The 22,783-nt window shown below is 28.4% G+C and overlaps 2 protein-coding genes across 2 annotated transcripts; both read right to left on the bottom strand.

The window, feature by feature from the left end:
• Nucleotides 1–1,707: 1,707 nt before the first annotated feature.
• Nucleotides 1,708–10,533, bottom strand: LOC100166082 (spermidine synthase-like). Its single transcript, NM_001162757.2, is given in 5 exon segments — nucleotides 1,708–2,056; nucleotides 4,768–4,997; nucleotides 5,380–5,626; nucleotides 5,726–5,846; nucleotides 10,291–10,533. Coding segments are annotated over 5 exon segments (888 nt in total). The 5' UTR covers nucleotides 10,422–10,533; the 3' UTR covers nucleotides 1,708–1,897.
• Nucleotides 10,534–11,543: 1,010 nt separating this feature from the next.
• On the bottom strand, nucleotides 11,544–21,662 carry LOC100159938 (DNA-directed RNA polymerase III subunit RPC1). Its single transcript, XM_008184709.3, has 27 exons — nucleotides 21,348–21,662; nucleotides 20,594–20,738; nucleotides 20,332–20,481; nucleotides 19,992–20,244; nucleotides 19,527–19,767; nucleotides 19,256–19,433; nucleotides 19,043–19,180; nucleotides 18,780–18,977; nucleotides 18,342–18,466; nucleotides 18,174–18,285; nucleotides 17,873–18,070; nucleotides 17,664–17,799; nucleotides 17,332–17,581; nucleotides 17,045–17,244; nucleotides 16,858–16,971; nucleotides 16,628–16,785; nucleotides 16,435–16,543; nucleotides 15,593–15,761; nucleotides 15,371–15,525; nucleotides 15,185–15,302; nucleotides 14,845–14,974; nucleotides 14,655–14,773; nucleotides 14,423–14,576; nucleotides 14,173–14,357; nucleotides 13,184–13,352; nucleotides 12,946–13,079; nucleotides 11,544–11,906 (listed from the first exon to the last, which is right to left on the bottom strand). Exons 1-27 carry the CDS (start codon nucleotides 21,389–21,391, stop codon nucleotides 11,819–11,821), a joined length of 4,170 nt encoding a protein of 1,389 aa, XP_008182931.1. The 5' UTR covers nucleotides 21,392–21,662; the 3' UTR covers nucleotides 11,544–11,818.
• Nucleotides 21,663–22,783: the final 1,121 nt, after the last annotated feature.

A 22,783-nucleotide genomic window follows, 5' to 3' on the forward strand; every position in this document is an offset into this window, starting at 1 on the left:
CAAAAAAAATTGTAAACCTACTACCAATTATTTATATAGTTAATTTTTTTAATGTCTTCTACATAACTTAGTTTACTAATACATGCACTTATTTTTATTTAGATTTAGTTTTTGATAAATTTTCACTATATTATTTGTAAAAAAATTGCCTGTATTAATGGCTTTCGAAATTCTTGAGGACCCCAATTCTTAATGGCATCCCCAGAACCAAGAGTCTGCAAGCCTATGATTTGTGGTGTTTAGTTTATTATTTTATTTTTTTGTTGTGACTTGTGAGGAAATCATGACACAGCATGATATTTACAAAGAATACTTCTGTTGCAAGTCATAAATTACAACCTTAACATATTCAAATCAATATTTTATTATTATGTAAGTAACTTTATTTTAATATAAAGTTCAATTATAGGTAAGTTGCCTAGAATATTTGAATCTTGTTATTGTTTTCACAAATAAACTAAGTATGAAGTACGTATCAAAATCGTCTATTGAAGGCTAACAATCTTGATAATATTATATTTTGTTGAATGTCGATAATATTAATATACGTCTGTAAGAAATTTATTTTATCGAACTGTTCTTTTTAATCGTTGCATATTAATTACTTATGTAGTTCTGTGTATTCAGAATGAACGACGTACCGCCTTGGCCTTTTAGATGGTATCATTAAAATTACTGTGTCGTGTTCTGTACATTTGTAAAAATGTTGCAGATAAGTCAATAGTAGATTTGATTCTCCTTCTTGAGAAGGGAGGGGGGTAGGTAGTCTTGTAAAGAATACTTTTTTGTATTCGGAATACATATTCGAACAAATGAGAATTAAGGTATTCAGAATACGTAATCGAATAGTTCTTAAAAAATATATTCGAATACAATTAGAATACTTTTTTTCACAATTAATTTTTGTCCGTTTTTTAATGGTTGCTAATTGATATTTATTAATTAATAATTAAAAATAAATCGTAATCATAAGTTATTTATAAATTTTGACCACATATATGATACGGCCGATACGGGCCATACTGGATACAACACATTGGTTTTTATAAAAATAATCATATCAAGGGCCAATATTATATTTAGTTTAAAGAATAAAATTAATGTTCATGATTTATTATATGTCTTATCACAAATTTAAAACTATCTGGATCGGAAAAAAATATTTTTTTGATGAATAAAAAAATACAAATAAAAGTATTCAAAATACGTATTTGAAGACTTCTTAAAAAAAGTATTTAAAATAGTATTTGAATAAAATAAAAGTATTGAAAAACTTTTCTCGATTACTTTACAATATTCGGGGGGGGGGGGGGGCAATATTCTTTTGGTCCAAAAATTCTACTCGTTAAGTCGTAACTATTAACCCACCTAGGCTTATATACCGAGAGAAAAATATGTATTCGCAATAGCACTATAGCAGTAAAATTTGTAGACCCTGATTATTATTTATAAACACTCTAAACTTGAAATTTTATACAGATTTCTGAAAGAAATTATTATTTATAGGTAGCTTATGATGTCTTGGGAGTAGGGGGCATATATTTATATTTTATACCATATAAATATATGTTACACTATTACAAAAATAAATAATATATACCTACATACATTATTTTTTTATTCACCCGTAGGTACCTACTTGAGTACCTACTTCTGTTGATTAGAGATATACATATTATAATAGCTATAATATCTGAAACGATAATGTGCAAATAAATAGATGTTTTATTTAAATTTTAAATCGTATAAGCATATGTAACAATAATATTATATATCAATAAAATTGAAACACGATGTGACAATTAATATGAGCCTCGCGTGACACACCATAATATATTTTTATTTTATATTATAATAATAATATACAGGGTTGGTACGCTCGTAATATTATAAATTATTACGAATTGTTTTCGGCGTCCGCCTCGTCAAGAGCATCGACGACAAAAGCGGGCAGTGCAAACGCCGCTTTGTGAATGTCAGTGGTGTAGTAACGTAGCTTCATGTCTTTTCGTTGTTTGTCAGTCAACTGGTACACGGGATTTTTGAAGTCTGTATTCTGCAAAACGAAAAGAGAAACCCGAATTAAACGCATTCGTAGTAAACATATTCCATAATATGGGCAGGTATCGATCGTACGAAAACAGTAAAACACAAATAGTCAGCAGCTCAGCTGTGGAGTCGAGAACGCGTATCTACGATTATAGGTATACCGCGTACCTATACATTTTTTGAATACAGTTAAATTATGAATTATTTGCTCGAGTGTATAAAGTTAAGTACTTAACACGCTTATCTACTAGATACGACGTCGTACAGAAATCCACAATTTAAGTCCCTACTGATGAAATTGCCTATATGGCTATATGTGTATATTATTCAGAAACTTATAGTCTATTCAAAATTAAATCAAATGAGAATAATAAACGAATGAACGTAGTGAAATAATGTGAAATTAGGATGTGCACAAAATATATATCTATATACTTATTTACTTTTATATATGATTTACTATTTATCTTATACATATAAAATCCAAATACCGCTTAGTCACTATGATCGCTGTAACTCAAAAACTACGCAACGTACGAACTTGAAATTTGGAATAGAGGTTATTATCGTATTTTAACCGTGCAATAAGTAAGGATTTGCTGTAATTCGCATTTTAAAGAGGTGCTCAAACAGGGATATTGAGGTTCACGATGGAAATTGGAATTTTTTTTTTATTTATTAATAGTTGCCATTGGTTACAGTTTACAGTAGAAATGAGTATTTATTTATTATTGGTTATTCGGACAGATCAGGTAAAAGCTTGCATCAAATAAAATTATTGAACATCGCCTACCAGGGTGACTGAGTTGCACTTACTGCAAGCAAGTTACACCCAAAAAAAGTTGAACAATCATAATTTTTTTAAGAGTAGCTATTTTTTACGCACAACGAAGTGCACGGGTTCAGCCAGTATATATATATATTGAATACACACTTTAAATTACCTACTAACTTCTTGCAGTAGGTGTATAGGTAACAATTATTCACTTTTCACTACAGAAACCGGCACACAGAAAGGCTTTCGATGAGGTTTACTGAGGTGTCTAGGTCAATGTCAATTGTTGCCAGAGTTAATCGACTATAGGTAATGTGCATTATCAAATTGTATGATGTTCATTGTTTACCAATATTATAATCTGCGAGGGGTGCTGAGATGTTTTAATTAATATTTTAATTTATGGTATAGTAATAATATTATTGGTACTATAATAGACGCGTGTACGTATTTGGTATAATATATTGTAATATTTAAAATAAAATCTAATAAAACTGAATTACTTTAACGTACCTTCGTACCAGAAAATGTATGTCGATACATACAAATCTATCAACGATTGCGGACCGTTATCTTAAAATAAACATGTTTTATATAATATAGTGTATACCTAAACTTGATGATATATATATTGTAAAATATTATATACAAAGCAATTCACCATGCATGCTCAATATTTCTCCTTTTTTCAAACCTGACTTTGGTAGTTTTTAAATACCTATACTCTATATAAAGGCTATATTTTCAAATTCTTGAGATTTGTTTGTACTACTGAAGGACTGTACTTTGAAGATATACATTTTAATTTTTAAATCTGAATCCTCTTTTATAATATGTGAATTTTTAAAGCAGATAATTGTTACGAAAATGTTGACATATCAAAATGAAAATTCAAACGAGTAATTTTTTAATTATTTAACTTTGACCTACTAAGGATAATTATTAAAGATACATGATAATAGTTTATAAGATACGGGGGCTATGGTCATTTAAAAATGTCAGTAATGAATATTACTATATTAACCTATCAACATTATTAATTTTTAAAAATGTTCCAAATATAATATAATATACTAGATAAAATATTACATATATTTTATAATTTTGCTATACCATTTTTAAACAGTATTATCCTTAGTAAATAAACATCTTAATAACTAAGCAACTACTCGTTAAAATTTGTAGTACAAAAATTTCAAGAATTTAAAAATATTTTATTTATTTAATATTATATACTTCCTTGAAAATTTCAAAAAACTCTTTATAAGAAAAATGGGGACGAGAATACTTCGTGAGTCACACATTCACACTGTATATACTATATAATATACATGACAATTACCTAAACTATTAAACGGACATATTGTATGTAAATTCAATGTAGGTATAGTAATTTCTTTAATATAATCAAAAAAGGTTTTAGAAATTCGTCAAAACGCATAGTCATAGGTAGGTATTATAAATGCGCAATGTGTTATGTCTAATGTGTTATATGTGTATTACTGATATCCCTGTAATCTTCGTGTGATTAAAAATACATTAACACCCAACTATAGTACATGCTACCTATAATTACCTATATACGGCTATACCTAAAATGCACATTAATCTTGTTGGTCGATAACAGGTGATAAGATGATCGCGATGTTCGAATATAATAAAATCAAAGTAACAGATTTCAAAATGCACACATTATTTCGATTCCTGTGGTTATCGACATAACATAATAATTATTTTATATTATACACAGTATAATAATTATATTATTATTATATTACTTACCGCGGTAGGAGAATATTATCTATTCATAAACGATAAATATATATATACGTGTATACGTACCTATACAGTATACCTACACGGCTACACAGCTATACCATACACGTCAGGGAAATATAATTATTATTATAATTGTCATTATCACAATAATCACAGGTATATACCTCGTCAAGACTGCCAAGTGCGAAACCGATCTGACCCGCTGGGTAAGTGGACACGTAAGACGTAGCGTACGCCGCCTTGGCGAATACTGCTTTGCAATGGTTGCGCATCGACGCTGCATTTTTCAAATGTCCCCAGAAAGTATCGGCTTGTGAACACACGATGCCGCCGGGCCGCAGTGCGCGTTTCATCAATTCAAAGTACGACTTTTGGAATAGCGAAACAGCTGGGCCTAAGTATTATATGAAACGAAAAAAAAAAACAAATGCATGAATGATATGAAAAATACCTCGATTATTATGAATTTATGATATTATGGAGAGTTAGATTTTTACTTTAAAATCAAAATTAAGCGATTATATCATACTCAGACGGCGTAAACGCGTTTTATCTACATCGTACGTATTTATATATATAATATTTTCTTTTTAGATATTGCATTGGCAATTGAGATTAAAATATAATAATTAAAATTATGTGAAATCTCAGGTAGGTACCTGAAAAAATTGGCTGCGTCTATAGTCTATACCCATTATTTATATATATGCAGGACCTTCAAATTTGTAAATAAAGGATATCGTTTTCATGCATATTATAATGATTATATAAAGTACCAATAGGATCAGAAGAGTCAGTTATAATGACGTCGTAGTACTGAAAGTGTTCTTCCATAAACTTGAATCCGTCAGCTACGTGCAGGTTGACTTTGGGGCTGTTGAATCCTTCAGCCATGAACGGTAAATATTTCTTGGACAATTCGATAACGCGATCGTCGATTTCCACTTGGTCAATGGTTTCGACCAATGGGTGTTTGGCTACTTCCCTAGCGACCCCACCATCGCCGCCGCCCACGATGAGTACCTGTCCACGAAAGATATGATATGAAGATTTAGGACAACCGACGGATATAGGTACGGAAATTGTGTATACATTTTAAATTTATCGTAAAAATATACCAACCCTCTGTGGTTTTGGGTGACTGAATAATGGCAAAAATGAAATCATTTCTTGATAAGAATACTCATCGAACTCCGTGCATTGAATCATGCCATCGAGTACCAGTACAACACCGTGTGATTTCCTTTGGACAAACCAATTATTTAAATTATTTAGAGACAACATTATAGTAGGTAGGAACCAAATATTATATTACTATTTACTACCGATGGACCTATACAGCAGTAAATTATACTCAGGTGTCAGAAAACGTGTGTTGGGGGATTGTGGGTAGTGGGTACCTATTATAAGTGCAAATGTACAATGTATCTCTTGTTATAGCATCCAGACTAAATTGGGTCAATTATTTCTGCATTTTGAATCGATTATTAAAATATTATACATTTATCTAATATACACGTTTTGTATGCAGGTGGAACTATTATTAAATATCTGAGCATGTGACTACTAACTACCTATATATACGAACTACCACCCCCGGCTAAATCCCAATAATCAGCTTCAGCCACGCCAACGTAGCATAATATTATATTATACGAAACAAAATAACAAATAAACTGTAAAAAATATTCGCAAGTTAATCAAAATATAAAATATATATGTTTTATGTTCAAAGCGAGAACGTTTAAATAATCAATAATTAGTAGCTGCTATTTAAATTAATCAAATCTTATCTAAGATTTTTTTTATTCACTTGTATCAATATAGGTAATCTCCAATATACCTAATACCTATATTATATAATATTTAATTTTACTTTCACAATCAAACGATTTATTCCTCGTTTTTAAATCTTAATTAATAAAAAATATGTTATTAATCAATTTTTTTTATCATCAATAAACGTAAATTTTGACTTAAGAAATTAAGATTACACACCACTCAGCAAGTCTCAAGTGGTTAATTAATTGTAAACATTATTATATACAAGTAGGCTACTAACGATTTAGAGTTTTTCGATCGTGGTTTAATATTGAGATTTGGCAAACTTTGCAGTTTGTACTACAGATTGGTTTTATAAATAATAATCTTATAAAGTTATAACCTTTTGCCAATACCTAATATATATTTCATATGTGTTTTTTTTATAAACTAAGTGGTCTTTAAAATAATCAAGATCTTTTTGATCAAGGTATTGAGCTGCTCATATTCTATAGGTATAGCTTTATAACAATAATTTATAACACACTACAATTGTTAGTAATTGGTATAGTCTATTTATATTTAATATGTTCCTAAATTGCTATAAGCTGGCCAATTGGATAGCCACGTGAAGATAGGGGTATGGGACAATTAGATCCTCCGGTTGATCAGTATATCGATATCGTAACACACTAAACGTAACTCGAGATGTTAATACACTATTATGGTATATAATAGGTATACATTATTAATCTGCTTTATAAAATAATGTACTTCATATTATATTTATACAAAACAAAAAAAATATTGTACTAACGTCTCTTAAAATCTAGGGCACCCGTGCATCTCAAGTTAGTTTTAATATAGCATTGTTAAAACCGTAGAAGAAAAAATGTTACGCACCTATCTATTCCAGTACATTATATTCAAAATAATATTACAAAATATTATATCCTAATTAGTTTCAGTTTTTATGGTATATCGTGTATAGCAGTATAGCATTCCACTTAGAATATCATATACGCATATACCAATTAATTTAATACATATAGATTAGAAATATCGCAGTTAATCATATTTTCTAATTGTCTATTGCCTATAAACATATTATATAAACAATCAAATAGTGGTTTTTTTTAACGATTAATGATAATCTGTATATCTATTATTACAAGTGTACTATACGACGTCTGTATCTGTCTACCATATAATTATTTGCAATTGTGATTAGGTAGTTTTCTATTTTGAGGGAGGGCAAATAGCAAATTAGTATAATATATACAGGTATATACCTACTGAACGATATGCGTCTGACGTAGGTATGGGATTTAATTTGTTCTTGTGATAATATTATCCGCATTAAAGGTAAAATTAAGTTATAATATATATATTATATACTATAGAGGTAGGTAAACTTAGATGTAAAAACTAATAATGATACCTTGCACCTAGGAATACTTATCTTTTGGGGACTATTAATGTTGAGATAGATATGTGCGAGATGCTGGTATGCGGCTGAATCTTCCACTTTATTCCATTAGATTAAACAATCTTATCTCCTAATTTTGTTTGTATAATACGTAACATAATACCCATGCATTTGTTGTGTCCTTCTTACTACTATAACAAATTTTCGTTCACTATTTTAAATAGCGTGCTGTTAGTATTGATATTAGAGTGAATTGTCATATCATCAAACTTTAATAACACTATCTGTGCGTCGGCTTTTATTCGATATTTTAATTCTCAAGCGAGATTTTAGCATTTTAATTTGTGTTATCTCACATAAGTACCCATATCTTGTTTGAAAATTAAAATATCCTATTAAAAATATCCGACGTTAAAGCACAGATAATGTTTTTACAAACAAGTTTAATAATAGGTCGATTCACTCTAATAGTGGCGTATTTAGTATTTTTTGTAGGGGGTGGATGACAAGAATTTTAGCTTACAGATTACGATTTAATAATTATAATATAATAATAGATATGTATTTAAAGATCCATGGGGGCGGATTTGTCCCCTATCCACCCCCGTAAATACGCCCCTGCACTCTAATATCAAGACTATAAAAACACACTATTGAAACTAGTGAACGTCAAATTACTTTTGTAAGACGTAGAGAACAAACGCATGGGGAGCATTCTCTTAAGTCTGTTGATTACCATTTATCTCATTTGACATTTACTCAATAATGTGCATATTATTGTTTAAATAGTACCTAAATTATTGTAATAAATACATGTATAAAAATAAAATTTAAAAACAGGTGCAGTATATTTCACTAATCTGTGCTTATTTTTTTTTCATTTCTAACAATTTATTGTGAATACATTACATGTATACATGTTATAAATATGCGTGTTTTCATAAATGTAAAAAATTCTCACGATAACAATTAGGTTTCTGCCTTATAATATGTACATAATATATATATGTAGTTTATGTCTACAATGTAAGAATATAAAATATAAGTACACGCATGTGGTGTCGTATTAATTATTAACCGATTATACGTTTTTTTTGTGAAAAACTTCGTGAATAATATTGTAATATTTTAGTACACAATTTGCAGTAGCCAGTCCAATGAGCTGATGGGGGTTGTGTCAAAATATAAACTATATATACTATATTACTATACATATGTCTTATAAAACATATTCAAGTTCTTATGCATCGGAATAAAACCAAAGTAGGTATATGTAATGTGTGTGTTCGCGGTTCGCCACTACATGTATAAAATGCAATCAACTACCATGTTATAATATATTATTAGATTATTTTATTATTATATTATATAATAAATATCTAATGGTATATCTATACTTTGAGACGTGTTTAGAAGTTTTTAATTATTTCGCAGAGCCAGCTAAGAGTAATTTTTTGATAAGTTTATTAAATCAATTCCTAATCTAGTTACAAAAAACATTCTAAAAATTGGTTTTCATCTAATTTGAATTCGTATGTCTGTCTATAGCCAGAATGGCCAGACACGGCCTTAGCTACTGGCTACTGCTATAATTAGTTACATTTCACACTCAATAATCGACTTTGCGTATAGTTTGTTTAAAACGAATAATAAACAGTATCGGAGTATCCACTTGACACGGAGTGATCCATTTAACGTAAGACACTCGTTATTTCAGAAAAAATCAACGTTTTTGAAAATATTTCTTTTATATAATTTTAAGTCGAGGCAAAACAATATTTTCGGGTAAAATGTATATATTTTTTATATAATTATCATTTTTAAAACATTTTTTACCCTTATTTTTAGTAACAAACATTGTTAATTTCATATTCCGAAGCTTACATTTATAGGTACGGATAGTATTTCGATCTATAAAAATCAAATTTCGTCAAGTAGTTAGTTATATATTGTGTTTAAAGTTTAAATGAGCGGAGTAGTTAACGAACATTTTGCGGGGTATGTACTTCTGTGGCCATGTACTACTCCACTCACATGCTATTTCCAGCATGATTTTTTTTTCAATATTTATAATACCATTTATGTATCCCCTAAATGGCCTTAAATTTGGTAATTTAATTACAACCGTTATCAATATTATAATTTATAAACAGCTATTAGATAATTGTACTTATGAAAACCTATGAAACCCGTCATTTAACTTTTGAGGATAGTATAATATTATGGTCATTCTTAAATTATGTTTTTAATGATCAAAGTGCATGTTAAAAACAATCTCACCCTTCCCCCGCCACGATAAAATCATTTGATATTATAGGTATTAGTTATTATAGAATTAACCTGTATAATATAATAATAAATACCTACACAGAAATAAAGATCGTTATTGTCATATTAGATCATGTTACATATTATATTACGTATATAGGCATACATGTATAACTGCGTAAAAGTAATATGAAGTAAATATTATAATATTAAACAGGCAGTTACTCACGTTTTCAATACTAATATCTCCTGGTACTTGGACTGTTCCTGGTGCAAGACCTGTTCCACTTCCATGGAAAAACTTCTGCCCGGCAACAGGTCCGTGAGTTCGCTGAACCATCCGGTCTTCAACTTGTCCATGATGTTTGAGTTCCGGCGACGACTACGGGTTCGTTGGCTGAGCAAGCGAGCGCCGGATGTCTAGACGGCGTGGAGCGTAGACTGCAAGTGGCCGTCGACTCGGGCCATATCTACCAATTATGCAATACACGCCTTCCTTATCTCCGGCGACCTTCAACATTACAGCGTCCAATCGCCGTACGAATACAGAATAGTATAGGTATTTACGGTATACATATATATACATTACATTGTACAAGTATTTAACAGGTACCTATTATAATATTTTAACATAAATATATATAAATTTATACAATATAATATATAGGTATAACACTAATAAGTAATATTTTCTCTAGTATAGGTATATACACTATACATATATTACACCTGGTCCTGGTGCAACGTGACTGCAAACGTGTGTTTAAAACACGAGATGTTTATTTCTAACTAACGCTATTTATGTTTTGAAAAACGAAATCATTTTTACAGTTAGTTTTTAAATTTTTTTTTTTAATTTCGAGCACAAAAGTTATCTGAATAGAAACCATAATGTGCTTAAGTTATTTTTTTCCACTTTTAAACTATGTATTACAAATTTTTTCTTGTGTCCCAAAAGAGATTATTTTCCATTTCAAAGTGTACACAAAGAAAAAAATACCTATATTATAGGATAACCGTTATTGATTAATTTAAAGATATTGCAGTGACCACACGGACAACTAAAAACATATTTTTATTATTAAACATTATTGGAAAACATAATTTTAATTGTTTTGAAAATATAAATGGTTTTTAACATTAACAGTCGATGATGGTCAGTTACTTATTACTAATACCATGTTTACCAGTATATTAAGTTATTTTAATCAAATAATTGTTGGTATAGCATTATGATATACAATATAAACATAACTAATTAGAAAAATATACAATTGTTTACAAAAATTATGATTATAAAGTTAATAATTAATTTATGTTAAATCTATACTAAACTGTATAAATAAAAACAAACGTTCAGTTAATAAATACTAATATAAATCAAATTTTTACACTTTATTAATAGTTGACTGAATGTAAATAAATTAATATTTTAGGATGTACAGTATATTTTTAAATGGATTTGTTTTTTTTTTTTTTTTTAAGAGAACCTTAGACTAAAGGGATTGCCCTTTTTTTATTATTATTATTGTGAATTGTAATTTTTGTAATATTTCAGGAATACAATAGGTACCTATAAATTAATTTTTTATCAATTTATTATGTTACTCACTATTCAATTATTACAAGAATAAAAATACATTTTTAGGTACATACTACACAAAAATACATTAAAAATTAATTAATATCACAGATTGAACACAACAATTTAACAAATAATTTAAAGTCAATGGTTAGTATATTATGTATTTATTTAATCATTGCCAATAACACCCTTTTTCGTGAAGATCTGGGTCATCAAATACAAATGTTTGCTTTGGAAAATCTATAGTTTTGTTTTTGGTCTTAAACATTAAACATTAAGGAATAATTTTCAACAACAAATATATTATACATTTAAAATATCAATCATTCATAATTAGTTATACCTTATAAGTTATAAGTAGAGCGCGGATTCCTATGCAATTGCATATTTTTTTCCTTTTAATATTTTTGGATTTTTGTCAGTTATCTCCACGAATCATCATAATTTGAATCTAATGGTGAAATTTTTTTTTGCATATTTCTGCATATTTAAAGGTTATTGCATATTTTGGCAAAATTCAAAATTTATTGCATATTGAAGCAAAAATTTAAAAAAATGTATAAAATAATATTTTGTCAAGTAGAAAAATTAAAACTAAATTTTATAGTCATTAAATAATAATTTATATATTATATTATATTTATTTATAACATTATAAGATAAATAAATAATCGATTATGACGTATACTTAATCGCTTTTGCTGTGTCGGTCGGTTATCGACATACCACTGGGCACTCGGTTACATCGTTTGTCGTTGTCTGTAAATAGTGAATATGCCGAAACTTGAAATGCATATGATTATGAATTCTAATAATAAATTAAGTTGTTCAGAAAATTTCCTAAATTGTTTTTTTATTTTAGGCGTTAGAGTTATTAATATTATAAGTTTTGTTGTACATTTTAAATAAATAAAAAATTCTTGCATATTTTTTACATATTTTTATGATTTTGACTGCATATTTTTACATATTTTCATGATTTTGACTACATATTTTTTGCATATTTTCATGATTTTTACAGCATATTATATGGCATATTTCGATACTTTTAAGTGCATAAAAATTCCGCGCTCTAGTTATAAGTTATAACATTATAATTTTAATAATTGATAAATACAAAATTCCCCAGCATAAATATTCGTGACAAAAACAGACACTCCTTAATCACGGATATATTTGAATCCACTATGGTATTCGCAGTAGAAAGGTTTCACTTTATTGGGTAATAAATTAAAGATAATAGGTATTGAATGATTGATAAATTGATAAATTACATTTTTGAATGTATCAAAAGGATATTTATAAATCAGTTTGAAGAATCCTGTACCCAAGTTGATTGGTATACCCATAATGATACTCTCAGACACGCCATTTATTGTATCCGTCTGTCCATAATATGCGGCATCAAATAAATGATCAGAAGTTTTTTCGAACTAAAATGATTGTTAAAGTAATAATTATTCATACTAAATAGTAAATACACATTTTTAAAAATTATAAAATACATAGAACATTTTAAATCAAATATTTAACATACAGAAGCAAGATTCAGCACAGACTCTTTCATTTTTGATAAACCAAAACGTGTTATACCCAATAATTCACCACGACTTGTCATCAAATCAGCAATCAGCATAGGATGTCTAGGATCGATAGATATTCCGTGATTGCCCATTACACTATCAATTTCTGATATTATTGTTGCCCTGCAATTTATAAATAACAAATAAAATAAAATATTGAAATAAAAGTTTAATTTATTAAATTAATATTTATTAAAGGTATGAAATAAAATACAGCTCGAAACTTGATTGTAATTTTTTTTTTTCATTGATTAACCCGCGGAAACTTAGGCCATTAGTGGTTTTTAACTGTGTTTTTAACTTTAAGCGTATAGTTTCAAGTTTTCAATATGGTGGTTTCATATTTTACTCCAATAATGAGCATATTAGTTAGCATTAGCATGTTAGTATAATTATACTAACCATGTAGTTGCTAAAACTCTTAATTAGGGTTTCAAACTTCTTGTTGCAATAAAAATGATCAGAACAACCATGCAAAGACACCCAGACTAACATCCAGAGATAACTTGTTTTAAGAAATATTTTTGAATGTTAAAATAAAAAAATGAAAAATATGCAAATTTAAACTTTGTGTTTAACTTTACCATTTCATAAAACAATTTTATAGCTTATCTAGAATAATCTATGACCACTATAAAAAAACCATGAAAATTTAAGAAGTTCCATACCACAATCATAACTAGTCATAAGGTATAATTCAACACAAATTTCTATACTTCTGAATTATTTAAAAACTAAATTACCCATGACCGCTGAACTGAATACATATTCAGTTTAGCTCCCATGATTGATTAAAAATTAAAAGTGTTAACATACTTATATAGCAGATATTAATGAAGGTTAAAATTCAACTGTCAATTCCAAGAACCCTTAAGTTAGGAAAAATAGATTTTTACAATAAATTGTAGTGTGTTACATTACATATACACCATATTAAATTTACCTAGATGCTTCTATGCCAAGTGCATTCCATACTTGAAATGTATTATTGCTGGTACATCGTTTTCCTATTACTCCGGGCGTAGCCATTACCTCTCGTAAATTATCACCTTCAACAAGTAATTTGTAACGTATTTCACCATTATCATCTTCTTCATGAATTACAGCACGTGATACTGCACTTATACCCTTTATTATAAAATTACAATTAATTATAACACTAAGCATAAAAATAATTTTAAAATAATAGATACCTTAATAACCACTTTTTGTAAGTTCTGTGAATATATATTTATCCAATTGTTTAATGATTGGGTGCCTTTTGATGGCAAAGATATACTAACACACGATTCATTATCAATGTTCACTTGATTTGCTTTAATTCCGATTCGTGGAGTTGAAAGTATACTACAAAATTTAATTAAAAACAGACATACAGTTATTAATAATTTATACATTTTTAATAACTTATAAGCTATCTCTTACCTATCTCTTATTGTCTCAATTGTTACTTCTAATTGTAATAATTTAATACGGTTCATATCTATGTGTATCAATAGATAGCATTCAGCACTATCAAGTACTACATCGATAAAACTACAAACCTAAAATAGTTACAAAATTGAATAACAATAAACTAATATTTAATAACATATTAACTAATATTTTATTTTACTTCAGTAAGTGTTGTTTGTTCAATACGAGCTTTGACAATCCTTGCAAATTCTTTGTCTTTGTCATTTTCTAAGTATGCTGTGATAATAGGAGTACTTATATTTTTACTTGAGTTAATTATTTCTTTGATTCTGAAAAAATATTATATAATTTATCAATTAAAATGTATACAATATTATAACCATTAAACATTTTTGAAATAATTCAAATAAAAAAATAAACAGACCAGGAAATACAAAATTATTCAAAATAGTAAGCGGATAGTAAGAACTAAATGGATAATTATTAGATACATGCAAGCACTCCTCAATTCAAAATAAAAAATTATTTTTTTTTATAACCTTGGAACACCTTGAGTAATATTCATTGAAGCAACACCAGCAAAGTGAAAGGTTTTTAATGTCATTTGTGTACCAGGTTCACCGATACTTTGAGCTGCTATAGCACCAACAGGAGTTCCTATAAAAATTGGTTTTGAGAACTGTTCATAAGTGAATTTCAAGTATTATTAATTATTATGATTGTACCTGGTTCAATAACAGCAGCCATATACTTGGTAAGGCAAGTCACATAAAATTTTATAAGCTGTGTAGAAGTAATTCGTTGTATTTTTGAAACCTCTAAATTCAACCATTTTTTTCTTAATTCCGCCATATTATTTGCTAAATTTTTTCCAAAATTTCTATTGAAAACATAAATTAAATAAGAGATACATATGTTTAATCATTATATTATGTTTCTAATATTACCTCAATTCTTCTGTGAAGATAGTATTTACATTTTGAAAATTCTCAGATAATAACACATCTTCAGTAATTTTCAATATTTCTTCAGAATCTAATGTACATTCATCAGTGCATGGATAATTAGCAGTTACATTGAAATATACACGTTTGAAATCAACTGGGACACCATCACCTAAAAATTAATTATTGTTTATAAAATTAAATCAATTATTTTATAGTTAATCAGTGGATTATACAAATATTAAAATATTCTTATTTAGATCAATTAATTTTGGATATCTTATTTTGATTATTCAATATGTTGTATTCAGTTTTATGTTTTTTTTTTACTGACTAATTTGATCACTTAGATGTTATAATAGTTTATTCTAAAGGACAAAAGTACTAATTATTAGGATAAAAACCAAAGTTGGTTGCGTAAAATAAATCAAACTCTAGTCTTATTGTAAGCAAATAAAAAAAAAGAACCTAATTAATCAAAGTGGAATTCATGATCATTGAAGAAAATTAGCCTAATAAAAAAAAAAACAATAAATTAATGATTAGCGATCACACATTTAATAATCTGATATTAAATAACAGAGAAAAAGATAATATATAAAATATAAGGTTCAGTTACTATGAATTAAGTAGAAAAAAGAAAGATAGAAGTCTTTTTAACGTGGTTCTACTGTAATTAACTTTGAGTTAATGGATTTAGATAGCCGCTAATGAAAAAGTATTAACAGGATCAAAGAAAAATATACAATTCGACATTATACTATAATATTATAAGAATATAATATTATCTATAATAACATGAAAGTGCACATTGAAAGAAATGAAGAACTATAAAATCATTTTACCTTCTGTGTAAGTAGGATCCAAGCTGTCACCTCCAAATTCAAATTGTATGACATCTCCAAAAGCATTACGTACAGTGTTGTCATAATGGACACACAGATCTTCTAAAGACTAATAATTAACAATATTTATAATGTGTAATAATTAACTATTTAAAATTGTAAACATTAGAAGTATAAAATAGACCAATTATACCTTGACAAGCCGACGTTGCATGTATCCGGTTTCAGCTGTTTTTACAGCAGTATCCACAAGACCTTCACGACCACCCATTGTGTGAAAGAAAAATTCTGTTGGAGTTAGACCCGAATAAAAACTGTTCTCGACAAAGCCTTTAGCTTCTGGAGTTTTTGCTAAAAATAATTATAAAAATATTTTTTTATGGTCAATACAATTCAAGGTAAAATTAGAAGAATCACACTTACAAAATCGTTTAAAATGTGGTAATGATCTAGACTCAAATCCATCTGGAACACGATGTCCACTCAAGGCTTGTTGGCCCACACATGCAATCATCTGTGATATATTAATATTGGATCCTAAATTACATTAAATAGAAAAGAGTAATTTCATTTTCAATTTTAATATAATAAATACAACATCTTTTCCTACCTTTAGAACCCGAGAGTGCCATGACTAATGGACCATTGGTAAAATGAAGCTCTAATAAACAAGCTTTACCAACAGAATCTCGAATGCCAGACAGTTGCTTTAAAATATTTGCCTCTAAAGTTTCGTCCATATTACAACCGGGTTGACATTTCAATTCTTTTGAATTTCTCAAACGAATATTTTCCTCACATAGCGCATTTCTATTTGATGAAATATTAATATAATGATTTAGAAAAATAAAACATTATTTAACAGAAAAACAAATAATTTAGCATATAATTCCTAACCCATTTATAACCAATTCATTTTTAGATTGCAGCAAATCATCACTAGGTGTAACATCACCAATGCCAATTGAAAATCCTCGTAACATTAAAAAGTATGATGTAAGACGTGTTAAACGCCACATCACTTTGCAGCAGACATCAGAACCCCAGTCTGCCAACAACACATAAAATATGTTTGATTTACTACCTGAACCCAATGTTGCCTTGTCCATAGTACCAGCCAATAACTCAGAATTCTTTATGTAAACATCTATAAAAAAAAAATTAATATTTAAAATTAAAAAATAATAAAAATAGTACTTATTTTCAATTATGTTAATCGTTTAACTTGCATGAATCTTTAAAACAAAATTCTTCATCACGAGTATATGATTTTCCTTTACATCGCAAATTAGCCTTCACCAGACATTTTTTACTTGGTCTCATGATTATACTTAATATTTGCTTTCCAGTCCAAAGTTTATGAGGCTATACAATACACATTTTGTAAATATTGAATTTTTTTTTTTTAAATTATGATTGATAAGTAATTGTAATAAACCTTTAGAATAGCAGGACGCGGAAGTGTTAAATCAATATTAATATCATCCCCAGACATTAACCAACCAATTAGTCTACTAGAATCTCTCTGGTTAAGAAATGTATTCTTATGTGTTAATAAATATGCTCCGGTAATAAAGTCTTGGGTAGCAGCAATGAGAATGTCTCCATTTCTTGGTGTGACAAGATTTGATTTGTTCTATAATAAAATTAAAGTTAATTAATTTTCATTTTAAAAATAACACCAATAAGATATAATAAAGATAAGACCAATAAAACTAATATATTTATATAATACTTACAATCATTAACAAAGCAGCTTCAGCTCTAGCTTCTTCAGTTTGTGGCAAATGTAAATTCATTTCATCACCATCAAAATCAGCATTATAAGGAGTACATACACATTCGTTAAATCTAAAAATGTATATTTACAGTTCAGTATAAAAAACAAGCAAATAGCTTAAACAAACCTTAATGTATTATGTTCTAAAACCTTTGCACGGTGACACATAATACTTAATCTATGAAGACTAGGCTGTCGGTTGAATAATACAATATCGCCATCAGATAAATGTCTTTCAACAATATCTCCAATCTACATGAAATATTAATTAATTTATAGTTTATCGTACATAATAAAATAAAGTGTATGTCAGTAAAAATAGCCAGTTAATGTTATTTACTTAATTTAAATGTAGGAAAATTAAGTTAAGGATTAATTTAAAGTAGTTCAGTTTTTGCATTATATTAATTATTATATATATATAATTAATAACAATAGTACTGTTTTTTATATTGGCACTTGGCTAGTTAGCTACTATTAAAATTATATTTAATAAATACATATTATTTATTTTATTTTTAATTTGCTAAAATAAAAATATAGGAACTTTATAAAAAACACTGACTTTTAAATCTTTTGCTATGGCCGGTCTATTTCCAAATCTTAAGTATTTTTTCAACTTGGAACCTTGAAGTTCAACAAAATTAGCACCAGGATGAATTTCAGGACCGTTCATCACCAGCTTACGCATTAATTCAATGTTAGCTGGACATACTTTTTGAGGATATGTTAAAATTTTGGCCATTCGAACTGGAACACCAACCTAAAAGACCAATAAGGAAATAGAATTTATAATGTAAAATAGTTCTTGTTATTTTTAATTTTTACTTCTTCTATTCGAAGATTTGGATCTGGTGAAATGACAGAACGTGCTGTAAAATCTACTCTTTTACCAGATAAATTACCACGAAACCGTCCATGTTTTCCTTTCAAACGCTGAACACAACCTCTAGCAATTTTTTTTGGCTAAACATAAAATATTACAATAGGTATTGTATAAAAATAATTTTACTAAGATATTTTATGTTATTTAATACTTACCATCATTGTACGTGAAACACCAGATAAATCACTATTAATATATAAGGCACAATGTAACTGCAAGTATTCCCAGTCCTCGTGCAATAACTGGGGTTTTGCTCCAGACTGTTTATGTTTTACAATCACATCATTTATAAATAAAACTTCTGATAATTTCAATGTTAAGTCATCTTCATTTCTAAACATTAAATTGCATTAATATTAGTACCAATTGACAATTTTGAGCAAAACATTATGTTAAACAATTTCATTATAATAATACTACACTTACGTTCCGGATCGTATATCAGAAACAGCTGATGGACGAATACAATTTGGAGGTACTAACATTCTTGTCATTAACAACCATCCAGGATTTGATACCTCAGGATTCATACCCAACAATATAATGTCTTCATAAGGTATAGATAGCAACAGACGCAATACTTCTTGAGGATTAAGGTTCTCATTAAATAGATAATTTCTCATGGATTCAACTTCTTTGTTATATTTTACCACATCGTTCAAAGCACCTAATTAATTAAATTTGCAAAGTTTTCTTTAGGAAATAATTATTATTATTTAATTATTGCATCTATTCTGTATTTTTTTTTTGTCTAATTTTTTTTACATGTTTACCCAATTTAAATATTTAACAAAAAGGGTGTTTGCCCGTTGATTTATAAATAAATAAATCAATAAAATTATAATTTATAGCTATTGGCATATTGTATTGATAATAAATAATAATGCTTACATAATTTACTTTCAGCTTCCGTGCCAGGTTTTTTATACCTGTAACGATCATATGATATTTTTAATATACCATTTTTTTTCACTTGTCCCACAATGTCACTACAAAACGGACATATCTGCACCTTTTTTGCCTTGGCGTGGACTTCTTTAAAAACTTTTTTGCGCATTGTGTATGTTAAATTCTTGTTTCTCAACTTTGTATAAAAAAACATTCGATCTTCTTCGTTTAATAACACTTTAGCACAAAAAGGATTCTGAAATGAATGTATGCAATAGTTGGTAGAATTGTATAAAAAAGGAAAATCTTATGAAGTAATTAGGATATTGATGGATTGGCTTACTTTACAAATTGTCTGTAATATTGTTATAACTGAACTGAAGAATCCAACATGGAAAACTGGTAATTGCAGGTCTATGAAGCCCAAATGTCCTGGACAGTCATTCAATCCCTTGTTACAAGTCATACATGTGGCGTCCTTTTGGTTAACTCCCTATGCACAGAAAATATTAAATACAAAATATTATTATTTATTAGAGATCATAGGGCCAATAGGGAAATAATAAATAAATAAATCATGGCTAAATAATTTATTACTAACTCACCAACTTGTGATCAAGCACTCCATACGGATGCGGTGTACGTGACGCATTGTTATTGTTTATGGCATATAGATTTCTTGTATTTATGCACAAATGCGACTTCCTCTGGATATCTTGAGGATTGTCGACGGTAAAACTGATCTTCGATCTAAAACACGGAATCTATTTTAAAAGATATCACTAGTAGGTAGTTTAGTAGTCTTGTGGGGAATACTTTTATTTTGTATTCTAATAAACGAGGATCAAAGTATTCCGAATACATATTCAAATACATTTAAAAAATATATTCTGAATAGATATTCGAATACTATAAATATATATTTTTTTTCCATACTAGTAATAGTCAGCTTTAGAATGGTTGGAATCAACGTGGGTCAATCATATTTCATTCAAAGTGAAAAACTATTGTTCATAACTTTTAATGTGCCCATTTTTTAATAGAAAAATTCGATTAGAAAAAAATTAATTTTTGAGTTCAAAAAAAGTATTTAATAGGTACTTAAATACAAAAATACAAAAAAAATTATTCAGAATCAGTAGCGTATATAGAAATGAATTTGGGGAGGGGGGGGTTGAACCCTATACCTCCCCTACATACGCCACCGTATCAGAATACGTATTCCAATAATTTTTTCAAAAAGTATTTAAAATGATACCTATTTGAATACTTTCATTTGATTACATTTATTTGAATACTTTACAAGAAAGTATTTTAGACATACTAGTAAACCAACACCCGAAGTTTTAAATTACTCACATAATACGCGACCCATCCGTGTCCCTGTATTGTTCCTTAACCATGTTCGTTACCGCTAAAGATTTTCTATTTCAAATGTTCCACCGGATCGAATGATTTTTGAATATTTGATTTACCTCTGTAGCCAAATCCGTAGATATTAATATGTATTTATGGTGTCAAATCATAATCCAACGTCCCAAACTCGCAATTCAGTGTTACGACTTACGACGTGTGCTCGAGTCAAAATATAAAAAATGTAATTTGACATGTGTGAGGCGGTATTACACATTAAGAGACCACGATTTAAATCTTAAGATAGTAGTTGTCCCAACGAGCAATCAAATAAATGTTATCACTTATCACATAGCAAACGATAAGAATTTAAGAGTCACGTGATCCGGTGATTGTATTGTGTAAAATTAAAAATATCGCAGAATATATGAGTGGTTTTCCGGATAAACCGTGGTCCGTGAAAAATAGAGCGAAAGGGTTTTCAAAATCTGAATATTTGAAATAACAAATTCAGCGGAAAATGTTCGCGTTCGACCAGCAGGTGACTGAGAAAACGAAAATTTCCAAATTTAGAAAATCTCGCTTACGAGATATATTCGTTTGTGGACATTTGATAGATAATATGAGGCCCTGTCGGAAAATTCCAGCGTGGGCCTGTCGTCTATACAAAAATTGTTATAATGCGAAGTAACCAAAAAAATAATAATTACATCCTTATTCCAGACTCAATTACTTACCAATAGGGCTCAGATTAGTAAGATTTCGATGCATTTGCATATTTGTTTTGGAATTATTGACACGATGCTTTTCAAAATACAAATGTTTTTCATTTTTTCAAGGACAAGTACACACTATACACACTTTTTTGGTTTTTGATGTCTATGTGCATTGTGCATCTTAAAACGTTTTTAGGACATTATTTATTTTATTTGGAAATTTATAACCCATTCCCAGTAATATTTCAAAAAAAATATAAACACAAATTATGCTAAAACAACATGAGGTAATCTGGTTTTTAAATAAAACGATTCACAAATTTATCTTGATTTATGAAGAAATCCCGAGAGTTCTTTAGTTTTTAGGAAAATTCGTTTTTATATAACTTAGGTCTTAGAAAAATATTGAAGTAGTATACTAGTATGTCATGAAAAAATAAATAAATGGACCCCAGTTCTGCCTACTGCAAATCTCTAAATATAAATTTATAACCTAGGTTGGTATAGGTTATTTTAATATCTAAATTAAAATACATTATTTTCTAAACTATTTTTGTAGTGCTTTCTAACAGTGCCGTTAGTCATCAAAGTAGATATCTTTGTAACCTTATGTTGTTAACAATGTTTAGTAATTAGTATTTGCATAACACTCATCTATACTGTGTTCTGAATAAGAGAGCTAGTTTTCCACCCGCAACTTTGTTATAGTTGTAATCATAGTTTGTC

The sequence above is a fragment of the Acyrthosiphon pisum genome, chromosome A2 (assembly GCF_005508785.2).
Source record: "Acyrthosiphon pisum isolate AL4f chromosome A2, pea_aphid_22Mar2018_4r6ur, whole genome shotgun sequence".
In the NCBI taxonomy this organism is placed as follows: Eukaryota; Metazoa; Arthropoda; class Insecta; order Hemiptera; family Aphididae; genus Acyrthosiphon; species Acyrthosiphon pisum.